General features: G+C 36.1%; 1 protein-coding gene across 2 annotated transcripts in view; it reads right to left on the bottom strand.

Moving 5' to 3' along the window:
• The window catches only part of tmcc3 (transmembrane and coiled-coil domain family 3), a 17648-nt gene extending 9933 nt beyond the window's left edge, over positions 1–7715 (bottom strand). Inside the window, exons 1-2 of one of the 2 annotated variants that reach the window (XM_079868242.1) lie at positions 7646–7715; positions 6325–6570 (exon numbers count right to left, since the gene is read on the bottom strand). In XM_079868242.1, the coding sequence (XP_079724368.1) occupies positions 6325–6387 (63 nt within the window). In that variant the 5' untranslated portion in view covers positions 6388–6570; positions 7646–7715. Of the gene's footprint in view, positions 1–6324; positions 6571–7575 lie in introns of both variants that reach the window. The other variant, XM_079868241.1, reaches the window with a different exon arrangement.
• Between the last annotated feature and the right edge of the window lie 6141 nt (positions 7716–13856).

Raw genomic sequence — 13856 nt, 5'->3', positions numbered from 1 at the left:
CTCATATTCGCAATCTCAAACATATTCTCAAAACTATCATTTTCATCATCTTCAGAATCAATATTTTACCAGATCCACCTCCAAGTGACAGTGACACTAATATTTGATTGCGTTCAGTACTTGCTCTGCAGTAAATCTCTGAACAATTTCAAGTTTGCTGATGATTCTTCCTATTCTTTTGTTTTCACTTATTCAGTCATCAAAGATTAAATTATTGTTGTGCAGAAAAAAATATTTGCACTGTTACACACCTCAGCTCTTTAGCAACCCATACATTTTTATATTATATATTGTTAGGAAAAGGAATGATTGAGGAATACTTACAAGGTTGAAATGAATGAGGAGGGGTAGTGAATGGCGACACAATAAAGAAAAAAGTCCAGTGTTTTGCAACAGTGAGATGCACTTCTCCCCTGCTCCAGATTGAACTCTGTTTTGAAATATGTTTGCTCCTAACATTCAGAGACAGTAGTTGTGAGTTAGCAGTGAGCTGTGTAAAGTGATCTTGAACTCACTTCAACTAAAAATTAAGCAGAAGGTATTGTGTTCTTGTTAACCTGTTTAGTAGTTACTGTTGTGAGGGAAGCTGTAGGAGTGAGTGCCTTTTTCTTTTAATACTGTTTTTCTCCCTGTGTTTGTATAGCAAGGGAGTTGAGGGAAGTTTATGTTGTTTGTTTCTTTTGTTTAACCTTTCTTAGGTTAGTTAGGACTCCTCCCAAAATTAGTTCTATTTTTTGTCATTTTAGGCCTTGCTATGGGCACGAAGTGGGCCAAAACACAGCCAAAAATAGGTACATGACCTCTCAGACAGCAAGTTTCAGAAGAACTGAAAACTATCTAAACACCAAGTAAAAGTAAACCACTATGTGATCATCATGCATTTTTAATTGTACACAAAACAGCAGTTGACAATTTGTTAAATGGGAGAGTGGGTAGATTATAACATTTTCAGTGTACAGTAAAAGATCTGCAGAATGTGTGAATCGATTGGACTGACCAAATTTTGACATGTATTGATATGATATTGTTTTAGAAAGCACTGTTTTTGCAATAAAAAGGTCAGCTTAGTGTGCAAAAAGTATATTAGAAGCTGAACTGAAAAGCTACTTGGCTCAAAAACCATGCCCCCTCAGTTTAAATGGGCATGACTCATCTACTTAAAGCAAGGTTTTCTCTTTTATATCAAACTATCAAATAAATTGATTGTTTTTTTTTTTTTTTTAATTAACCCCTTTAAAACACTGACTACATGCACCAGTTCTTGCACATATTTTACATTTATATACAAAAGAATATTTAATAAAAACAAAGAATGAGGAACTTGCACTACATTAAATTTAAACTATCTCATTTCAAGCATATCAAGATCAGGCACTGAAACCCACAAGGTTTCTCCAAACTATGCTCATATAAATAAAGTAGATAATTTTAGCTGCCTTTAACTGTACAATAAAATCAAAGTAAAATAAAAGAGGCATGTGGCTCTCTGATTAAACTAAATACAAAAGACTAAAGCTTTCTGAGACACAAGACATAACTCTGCCTTAAATTTGTTAAACGGAAACACACCACGAGCCATTCGTTATCACACTGTTGTTACTTATAACACGCATAGCTGCACGAAGACACATTAATACTCGGGTGTGTCTAGCATGCAGGTCCTGCAGAAACTTGCTCTGTCTGTTTGTCATGTGACTTAGAAACTCAAGGGCCAGGGGGCAAAATACAACTTTAGCAATCACAGACATTCGCATTCAGACAGGATTAGATTTTTCAGAGGACCGTTGAGTTTGCCAAAATAGCAGTAGGTAATTTGCTCTGGAATTTTTACTGAGGTAGTGTGAGAAAAACACAGATCTGGCAGATTCAGGTGGGATTAAAATTGCAAAGTACATCTGTGAAACAAGAATTTCTGTAACAACCCCCTGGAAAACTAGTCCCGGCTGAATAGGGCTTATGAGGCAAGACATTCAAAAAGGATTTAACTGCAAAATTGTTTTTTTGTCAAAAAAAACAAACAAAAAAATGCATTTATGAGTGCCAAATAAGTGTGTCCACGATAAAGGGGAAAAAAAGTAGTGTACAACACATGTGCCAAGTTCTTAGAAAAGGAATTTTATATTCATGCTGGTTTTGTATGGCTCTGAAAACCTTGGATATAGTTTTCAAAAACTGAAATAGATTTTTCAAGGTTTTTTTCTACAATGAATATATATATATATATATATACCTTCCCTTGTCATAAAAAGGTTACATTAAATACTTTACTGGTGGTTACATCACATCCTTGCAATTATTGTATTATACGGCCACAAAGAGAGTTTAAAGGCTTTATCTTCACAAGCACATACAATATTAGCAAGCACTTTGATTGCAGATCTACAACTTTTACTATTATCATTATTGTCATTTTATTTGTTAGATATTTGTGTACATATGTATATGTATTTTTTATTGTTATGTATTGATTAATGTTTTATTCTATTTTCTATTTCTGTTAAGCTTTTGTACATGTTGGGATGGGAAGAATATTGTTCTTGTGCATTTTTTTGGACAAAAATTATAAAAATAGAATTGAAAAAACGCACATCTACACTCATAAATCAATTCAAACAAGACATAAGGTTCCAATTCAAGAACATGTGCACCTTTTTTTTTTTATAAATAGTGCAAGCGTGTTCGCACTGAAAATTCCAAATCGAAAAAGTGCACTTTAAATACCCAGATGATGCACTTAAATGAAGTGTGAATGTTGGACACTTCATGCACTCAACTGTCGCAGCTTTAATTATGTAGCGGAGGGGGAGGGGCATCAGACTCAGATGATGAATGACAACTTAACTATAAGAAGTTCATACACTACACGGATGAGTACATGGTGTATAAGTACCTCAACTATATTTTTGCATTTATTCCAGTGGAATGCTTTGCCCTGTATGCTTCCATTGCAAGTGCATTACTAAAGCCCACTTTTGTTTATTTTTACAAACTCAGTGATGCGTCACAATTGCTTTCAGTGGTTATCAACATAGTCACAGATGCTGCATATGACATCAATTATATCAAACCCGGAACATTCCTTTAATTTGTTTTCCTCTAGTAAACAATGAAAGTCTCTTCCAATACAAGGGAAGATATCCACCCCTCATCCTCAAATCAGAGAATTCTGGGGCACAGCCAGTTCCACAATATTATTTGTGACACAACACGCACACAATAGTACAGCAGTAAGTTATGGCCACATAGGACAAAGTGTCACCAAAGGGACACTAATAACTCTGAGTGAGGCTAATACTCTTAAATGTGTCAACACTGCAAGGATTTGGCATGTGGACGGCACCAGTGATGGGAGCGTTCTTTTTTGGGGGGGGGGGGGGGGGGGGGGGGGGGGGGGACATTGCATCAGTCCAATATTCAGACATGCTCCACATGCTAGTGAGGGTGTTGAAGGGGGATTCTCTGGACACAACAGAACACCACAATGTCCTCAGAAGAACAACTGCATTCTCAAATCCTTGTGTGCGCATGGTCGCTATATTTTGGGGGCAAAAATTGTCCTCAGAAGTTAGGTAAATATGAGAAAACCTCCCTTTAGAGATGTCTTCAAAGATAAAAATATATATTTTCCCATTTAATGACATGACTTGCGGCTTAGTACTTTGCCTTGTTGGAGAAATTAACTAGCTAGTCACTACTATTATTTGATTGATTCATCACAGGTTCCATCTTACATCATACTCCAGGGTTTCCTTGTGCATTTCTACACACTGATTGTTGAAATATATAGAATTAAATGTATATATTTGAATGGAATGAAAGATAACGTACTGAATGTTAGTTTTCTTTTTGTGCTCAGGCGAATGATCTAAAGTCCACATTTCATATTAGCAAGAAACTATGCTTGTAGTTTTAACCACTCAAGAAACGCTGAATCGTTGAACTATGTCGGTAACAATGGAACTTTTTTCAAATGTCTTAATTTGTACATTTATTTTTTTAATTTACAAAAAATACTTTTTTTTTGGATTATTATATGGCATTTCTTTCTGTTATCCTTACATATTGTGCAAATGTACGTATCTGGTGGCTTCATGTGACCATATACACACATAGCAAAAACATGCTAGCAGTTTTATAACACATACACTAATAAAACTATTTTCTTTTGGTGTTTTGCCCCACAGACTTCCATTGTTGGGGCATAATTTAAAAATATGACTTCCTATTTTATTTTATTTTTCATTATATAGGCTATTCTAATTTCCACAAAACTTCATCTGTCAACCAGCTAGATCATTTTATTTTTGCAAACAATGAAAATGCATGTAAAAGCAATAGAAGTTTAGTGTCCTTATGTAGATAAATCAGTAAACATGTTTATGTTTGTGCTTTTTAATAGTTGTCCCAAAGTAGCAAAACACACTGTTTAGCCTCACTTGAGCATTGTCATATGAACTCAATGAATGGTTCCATTTGATCTGTCATTTAATCAATACTTCATCGCTCCGTCCAATAGGGTGCAGCTTCACTAACGCAACACGCTTATGATACATCAAACAGTGCGCGCAAAGCAATTCAATTATGAAAGGCTAATCGAATGTGTATTGCGTTCTACATCCATTAACGCCGGGGTTAATAATGCACTGGCGTAGACATTCAGAACAATCAATTAAGCCTATCAGCAACTTCTATTCACTAAATCACTTCTGCGTAAATGTTAAAACAAATGGACTGACACAGGGATGCTAATGCGCTCATTTTCTTCACTTAGAAGTAAACAAACACTCTTGAGGTTTATAATGACAAACCAACATGTTCTTTTTCTAAGCAGGGACTAGTCGCATTAAAAAAAAACACAATGTGGCAAGCACATTGTCTTAGTGCCAGGGGTCAGGGGGGGTCAACACACGCGCGCACTCACACACTGAACACAGAAGCATTTGTTCTGCTTACAACAGCCCAACTCAAGACCCAAGCACATGCCCCAGCACGCACCATCACCCCAGTTTTCAAGCGCATTAACAATGTGGTTTAGGCGTGTGTGCAAGAGATAATTGGGATTTTGATTTCCATGAATTAGAATGGTAAAGTATCGCCATTTACTCATTTCATTACGAGGAAACACCAGTGTAACCGGTCTAACTGGGGTTAAGTTTCACTATTATTTGATACAATGACTTTTGAAAACATTCTTTGGGGAGAGACACAGTAGTAGAACTTTGACTGAGCTTATTTGTCTGATGTTTATGTCAGACCTAGACATAGAAACTCTGTTGGATAAAGTGAACGAATAAAATAGCAGAATCCCGTCTGACCCTTTTAGGGCTGGTTCAAATTTATGATAAAAAAAAAAAAAAGATTTATTTTTATTTTATTTTTATGAGGAATGCTTACGCAACATGCACAGATTATACCAATAACTGAAATTCTCAGACATGTACTGTTCAAAAGTTTGGGGTCAGTAAGATTTTGTTCAAACTTTTTTAAATGCAGTCTCTTGTGCGTACCAAGGCTGCATTTACTTGATGAAAAATACAGTAAAATGTAATATTGTGAAATATTATTACAATTAAAAATTTCCGTCTTAATGTATTTTAAAATGTAATTTATTCATGTGAAGGCATCCATTACTCCAGTCTTCTAATATGCTGACTATTATTTTATCAATGCTGAAAACAGCTGTGCTGCTTAATGGACACATTTTTTCAGGATTCTTTTTATGAATAGAAAGTTCAACGTGCCATTTATCTAAAAATAACATGCTGTGAGATGTCAGTTCAAAGGTGAATATCATCGTTTGTATCGCCCATGAAAATAACATTTGAATTAAACCACTGTTTTGACAGCAGTCCTAATGTTTTAGCAATAAAATCATTTTCTGATGTCAATGTTGTTGCCATTGTAAGGGTTACACTATATTGCTGTATATGCAGCATTAGCCTATAAGTTGGACATTTCAGATGCAATTATTAACAAAAGATTCTTACAACATCTAAACGTGGTTTTACTACAGTAACCTTGTTGTAAAACCATAGCAATAATAACTATGCAAATAAAAAACATGATACCAATACCAATACCCGCGGTTCATGAAGCAAAACCTTTGTTTACAGCAAAACACCACTGGTTACTGCAGTGTTACTATAGTAAAAATATGGATGTTTCGGGTTAGTACGAGACTGATAAAAAGGAAAAACAACATCTTAAATCATGAACCATAAACAACAGAAACACATCAGATTAAATGATATCCACACATATGCACAGTCTGCGGGTTAGATAACATACTGCATGGCTGGATTAAAAAGACTCAAGCATAACTACCATGTCGCAGTGTAAGAAAGAGTTCCTCTCGAGTTCAGGTAAAGTTCTCTCGGCGCTGGGCATAGTTCAGTTCACTTCGGTCCGGTCAAACTGGACGCTCATGTGCGATTACGGCGGTCTAATTTGCTACATTGTGTCACGGGGTGCGGGGCGCCGCCGCGCGCTCTCGGTCCGTAGATTCCTCTTTGTAATCTGCGCGACACACACATTCACTCACTCAGTCCCTCAACCCTGGTGCACATTTATCTGGAGAGAGAGAGAGAGAGAGAGAGAGAGAGAGAGAGAGAGAGAGAGAGAGAGAGAGAGAGAGAGAGAGAGAACGAGGGGGCGGGCTCAAGTTCGTCATTACGTCACAGCCATTTAGGGGAGGTACTACAAGTGGTAAAATGTTTTTGTTTCCATTTACCAAAATTAAATACGTAATTTTAAAGGAAACATTGCGATTGTATTGCGATTTCACACTTAAAATATTCAGATGAGACATCTTATTAAATATGCATACATTTGCATATAATATATATCGTAAATTATATAGACTCAAAAAAAATATTCCTGTAATCAAAAACTCATCCCATCCCTCCTTCTTGTGTTTTCTTTAATATTGAATAAATCATACAGGTTTGGGAACAGGCGAGTAAACATGCTTTTTGGGCGAACTACTTTTAGGCAAGCTCAAATTTTAGGCTTTGGTTCTGTACAGTGTTATTGTTAACTAAAACTATTAAATAACGTTTTTAAATAAAGTTGAAATAAAATATAAATATTAGACGAAAAACGTAACTTTTGAAATTAAATTTTTAGAAAAACAAATATTTTTACATTTTAAATTCTACCATGGCAATATGTTTAAGTAGAAGTACAAAAAACTAAAACTGAAGTAAAAATAAATTAAAGCTAAATAGAAAGATAAAAAATAGCGAAAGGACAAAAGCACGTAAAATTTAAACTAAATAAAGTTGATTCCTAATAAATACTAGTGTTTATATATGGTAATGCTTAAAATTCAATGAAACATCAAATTAAAATAATATTTAAAAGCAATGTTTTTACTAAACAAACATATAATAAACATATATATGTATATATATATGAAATGTGTTTGATTAATAAACTACATTTATAATAAAACACAGTCTATTCCATCATGCGCTAACTAGTACAAGCATCTGACAAAATTGAGTATTAAAACAATGTAAGTGTGATCATAAAAAAAATGACAGTGTCTATTACTCAAGTAATTATTTATCTGACCTGGACAGAAGCAGCAATTCACAACATGTCACCCGATAGTCTCGAACCATAAATAACCATCATATCTTACAGCATTAATGTTTCAGAGGAGAATCCTTTTCAAACGAGTGCTGAATTTTTAAACATCTACTGGTCTGAAAGAGTCACATAGAGCTCATTCAGGGTGTGTCAAACCAGTCTATCTGTCTGGCTCTCGCGCACGCACGCACACACACACACACACAGAGAGAGAGAGAGAGAAAGAGAGAGGGAGAGAGAGAGAGAGAGAGAGAGAGAGAGAGAGAGAGAGAGAGAGAGAGAGAGAGAGAGAGAGAGAGAGAGAGAGAGAGAGAGAGAGAGAGAGTGAGTGAGTGTGTGTGTGTTGTCTATTAAGGTGAATGGTCAGTACTAGGTCAAAGCTATTGTTTATTGAATTTGCCTGTGCCTTTTATCTGTTAACCTACTGTTACATGGGTTAACAAACAAAGAGCTTTAAAACATCAGCTGAACCTACATCACTTTAATGTTTTATAGTAATATTTAGCAAACTGCACTAATTATGATGAAATAATAAACCTCAGCTACTCTACTGAATGAGACCGTCACTAAGTGAAAGGGTTTAGTTTCCCAGGGGAACTGTTACAAATGATTCCCATCTGCCCTGCTGCGCTGCTAAATAATCACATTTTAGATGCGCAAATCCTTGTAAGCACAGAGGTCTGGTGAGGGTCACAGGGGGGTCAGCAGGGTCAGAAACAGTGTTGAATGGGGGATGCTTGATACAAAATTGTTTTAGCATCGCTTTAGGGCATAAAACAGTAAAGATGTTTGATTTGTTTTATTTTCGTATAATGGTGCAGTTATGACTAGCGTAATATGTGGTTATGGAAAACACTGGATGCTTGCATTATTCTAAAACACTGAAAACATTCAAAAATGCTTCATATGAAAAATGATGTAAACAACCAGAGAGAGCCGTCTACCAAAACAACAGCATCGTAATACATTATGCGTTTTTCTCCCATAGAAGCCTGTTCATACACTGCTAACTGGAATTTAACAGTGGACTCTAAATAACTGGAACTTATTAAGCACCTTTATGATAATGAGTCTGTCTACACACACTGTTTGCTTTTGCTTTTGCTTATGTTTTGTATGTGCACACATTCCAAGTAATTAACATATTTGCAGAATGTATTTTTAGATAGGACCCAAATTTATACTATTCTCAGAGGCGGACAGAGTACACAGCTTCATTACTTGAGTAAAAGTACAGATACCCCTTGCTAAATTTTACTCAAGTACAAGTAAAAGTACTACAGTCAGATGTCTACTTAAGTAAAAGTACTGAAGTACTTGTTTTTAAAAGTACTTGAGTATCAAGAGTACAAGAGTACATTTTCTAAATATTGCATTACTACTGCCACAGTGCTTACATTGGTAAACACAGCAAACACTTGAAGCGAAAACTATCATTAACTTGTTCAGAAAATTGAAATAGTCTGGCGAGGTGGGGCCACAGGTTGGCACATTCCCGGGATGGACCTGCTGCGTCTTCATCCATTGTTTCGTCCATGGTTTCGTCTCTTATCTAAATCTGACCATGGAGTTGACTTTGGCGGAAAGCTGAAGGTGATTGCTGATAGGCTGTCCCAATCAGTGGCGCCTGCACAATCCAATCACGTTTGAGAGGGAAACAACAAATTGAGGGTTTCCGAGATTTTTATTTTTTATTTATTTTTTATAAGAAGTAACGGGTACTCACGGTTATGGATAGAAATGTAGTGGAGTAAAGAGTACAATATTTGCCTCTCAAATGTACTTGAGTAAAGTCATGAGTACTCCCCAAAAATGATACTCGAGTAAAGTACCTCAAAATTGTACTTAAGTACTGTACTCAAGTAAATGTACTCCGTTACTGTCCGGCTCTGATTATTCTGCTGTTTATCTTACATTATATGTTTCATCATATGTGAACACAAAAACTTTTAAAAAGTTAGATTAGTCTGCCAGAATTCAAAATAAAGTCGATTTATGCCGCAGAAAAAAAATCACATATTTTTTGACACATATTCCACTGTACATTTTTCCATTTTTATTTTCTACAACAAATCTACAGCAAAAGACTTTCAGTCGGAAAATAGTCACACACCTTGCTGGACTATGACCAGCTCTTGGACATGTAATCTCTTGCAGTTTTCAAAACAAATGGAGAGCATAAAATATTCACCAGAAGAAGGCCCTACTTTATTTCAAGTGTGTGAAATAGCCCTGTTGGCAACACCAGTTGCACACACACACACACACACACACACACACACACTAGCTGATACCTTTTCACTTGGTGTTCTTCGAACCGAACAGACGATGTAATGAGATCTTCACACACACACACATACAGAGAGAGTTCGAGACACACACCTCTCACAAGCACAAGCACCTTACACAATCATACCGGCACTTATCCTACTTGTAAGAGCTTGCACATACATTCATACCAGAGCGAATTGTATGTCTGGAGTTCAGCCTTCCTGTCTAAAACAACAGATGCGTATGTGCAAACATGTAGACAGATTACATCAGCGTTAGGAACCATTGGAGAAGACCATTACCAGTGACCCCCAACCACTGACCCTCGAAACCCGTTGGTCAATGCGACAGCAATTAGTGAGTTAAAGTTCAACGTCACAAAACTGTAAGCACATAATTGGTCAATATTTAGTCTGCTTTTTTTTCTTCAGTTTGTCACTCATAGCCTATACTGTGCCACTGTATTATTATAAGAGCTAGATTTAGTGTTGTATGGTGGATTTCTTTGGCTTTTAGATTGTTGATATGTGGTTCCTAAAGTGTTCTGAGTGGTTGTTAGCATGTTGCTGTGTGGCTGCTAACATTTCTGTTTATGCATTTAGCAGACACTTTTATATTCAAAGCATCTGCTAAAGTGTTTTGAGTGGTTGGTAGCATGTTGTTAGCGCGTATGTTATTGTGGGTGCGTCTCAATCAGCTCCCTAGGTCGTGAATCATTGTGTAAACCAATTCAGGCACTGTTAAGGACACTGATGGCTCTATTTCAGGCGAAATGACAACGTCCTCATCGTACAACGTCACTACTGGTATTTATGAACAACAGCAGCACAGATATCTTTTTGACATTATTTGTTTATGTTGTTTAAAAGTAGGGCCTACATTATGTTAAATATTCTATATGTTCTTTACCTGTCTAGCGATGTATGTTGGGACATCTATGGCGTCATCATGTGTATTAAGTTGATTATGTGTGTTTCATGCTTCAGAATTTCCGTTAAGGGAACTTAGTGAGCATCGATGCCCGCTGGTTTTCACAGTGCATTGTGGGACTTTTTTAGGGAGCAAACGTTTCAGTGCACTGGAAGGATTTTGCGATCGAGACAGCCCTCAAAATGATCAGTGCCCTGACTACTGAACTAGAGACGCATCCTATGCGATTGCTAAAGTGTTCTGAGTAGGCCTACTTGTTAGCATGTTGCTATGTAGTTGCTGTAAGGTGTTCTGTGTGGTTATAGACCTTATTCACCACAGCGCCATCTTTTATTTTTAATGGGAATGAAAGCGAGGCTGTGAGGGACAGACATACATCTGGGTTATACTGTTATTTAATGTGTTTTTGGATTGTTCTGCTGACGAAACACTGCAAAAATATCTGTCTAAGAAATATCAGTCGATCAAAAAACCCAGACAAAATGAGCTGTGGAAAATAAGAGATCTAGGAGCTGCTTTTTACAGTGGATGCCATTGAAAACACGGTAAGTCTATCCCTCACCGCCTCGCTTTCATACCAGTCATGGCGCTCTTCTGAAAAGGGTCTATTAGTGCATTCCTAAGGGGTTGCTGCTAGGGTGTTGGTTGGTTACTAGTTGGCTTCTTATTTCTATTTTTGCCAGTACATCACCGTTAGCGTTAGGATCTAGCCATTTGTGTTCCTTCCAACATATGCATGCATATGAGGGTTTTGAAGCAGGATCTCTCGCCCAACCTCTGCTAGAGCAGAGCTGCGTGCATTTTAATATCATGAGCTGAATCACTCATACAGACAGATGGTTTCAGTGACCCACAGACAGTATCTGCCAAACATTAATTCAATGAATGAATCATCACATTTGCCCTCGCATAAACTCACAACTGCTCCTGAGTTTGTGGATGTTGCTGAAATGCATTCAATTCACAACGCCTACAGCATCAATCTTAAATGACTGTGTAAAACTGTAAAACAGAACAATTATTAAAAGAAAAGTTTGCATCAAAACAAATTTACAACAAAAATACATAGAAATACAGACTCTATTGTGTTAATATAAAGCATTTATTTTATATAATTGGGTCAACTACTGGCACTTTTATGTCCCACAGAGGTTCGCATGTTTTTGTTATTAAAGTTTAAAATTTCTTCTAACTTTTTATATGCCTTCATTTTGAACTTTTCCTTTAATCATATCCCTAGTGAAAAACCTATGCATTTAAAATACATTTATTTCATACTAAGTACAAATCTCTTGAGACTTACTGATATAAAATGTATATATCAGTGCACAATTCACATTTCTTAATATTAAGCCTAAAACGTGTTTTAATATCACTATTAGTATGATCACTGTATAATTTTTGTCTTTAAATGCAAGATATGTAAAGCGTAGTTCCATTTTAACACAATCTAATATACTTAAATATAAAATATACTTAACCATTAAATAACTATTAAATATATAAGTATATCTTTAGTTGTACCTCAGCACTACTTCCGAATGTATTAGGCTAAGTAAAAAAATGTGTTGTTCCAATTTAGCTGACTTTCAGTATATTAATTATAATGAGTATACCAACAGTACAATTGCAGGGTATTTATATTTAGTACATAAATATGTATGCTTAGTATTTCAAATACATTTCGGTATATTTATGTTTCACTAGGGATGTTTTAATCATATATTGTATGTCTATATTGGTGTCATTTCCATCACAACCAACAATATAATCAAAATGATAAAATTCCCCTGTGATGCATTTATATTCACTATAGAAATTAAATAAATGAGTAAAAGTGTGAAATGTGTGTTTCAAAGGAATTTAATTTCTGAAATTCCAAATTGTCGAAAACTTTAACCATAGCCATAAAAGAAACTTTTCGGTATAGAAAATGTTAGTTAGATTTAGGTTACTTTTGTCCCCAATGGTTTTAGCTATAAGTAAATATTTTGTTTTTGTTCTTAAATTACATTTCCTCCTCACCAACCCCCTGTCACACACACACACACACACACACACACACACACACACACACACACACACACACACACACACACACACACACACACACACACACACACACACACACAGAGAAGTCAAAGTGTGACAATAGGTGTAGCAAAGGCCACGTCTTCTATTTTTAACAATCCGTGGAAAACGTAATCCATGAGAATGCCCACAGGCTGTTTCTGTCCAGCTGAAAGCTTTTCCACTAAAAACAAGCCGAAACAGAGTCTAACAAATTGATCTGCACTGATCACACAGAAACCACATGAAATTCACAGCAAAATAAAATGAGGTTTTGGAACAAGATAAAATGGAAAAACAGGGAGAGGTTCAGTTAAAGTGCGGTTCCATTTTCATGTCACGCTATGCATATAGTCCAGAATCAAGTCCTAATGGGTCCAAGTTTCCTAAAGGGACATCTCACCTTAAAAAAAAGTCTGTCATCGTTTACTCATCGTTTACCCGTTCTAAACATTCTCTGCTCTTAACATGCCAAGTTTCAGTATGTATATGCGCAAATTAGAGTGGAAGATTTTCAGCGAATAATGACTTCAATACAATTCCTTGTAGATGACTTAAAATTCAGCGTGGACTACCGGTACTTTTTTTGTCCTTTAAAATGAAAGTGAATGGAGACTGGGGCTGTCCAGCTCCCAAAACAGCAACAGTGAAATTGCAGTGGAAAATAAGTGCCTTTTTCTTTTAATACTGTTTTCGTCCCTGTTTTTGTATAGCAAGGGAGTTGAGGGAAGTTTATGTTGTTTATTTCTTTTTGTTGAACCTTTTTTAGGTTAGTTAGGACCAAAATTAGATAGTGGGCTGTTTTGTTTGTTATTATAGGCCTTGCTCTCCCCTGAGCCATTGCTCCCTAGTAACCTATGTCCTGTCCTTTTTAAAATCCTTTCTTTGATATATATATCATCTGGTGTCGTCTTAACTCTGGGACAGAGGATTGAAGTGTGTTCTTGACTTCCCCTAGACGGATAGGGGAACGTAACAGCAGCATGAATGCT

Source organism: Squalius cephalus, assembly GCF_949319135.1.
Source record: "Squalius cephalus genome assembly, chromosome: 4".
NCBI lineage: Eukaryota > Metazoa > Chordata > Actinopteri > Cypriniformes > Leuciscidae > Squalius > Squalius cephalus.
The sequence above is the reverse complement of the archived record's forward strand: the minus strand, read 5'-3'. Positions and strand labels throughout refer to the sequence as shown.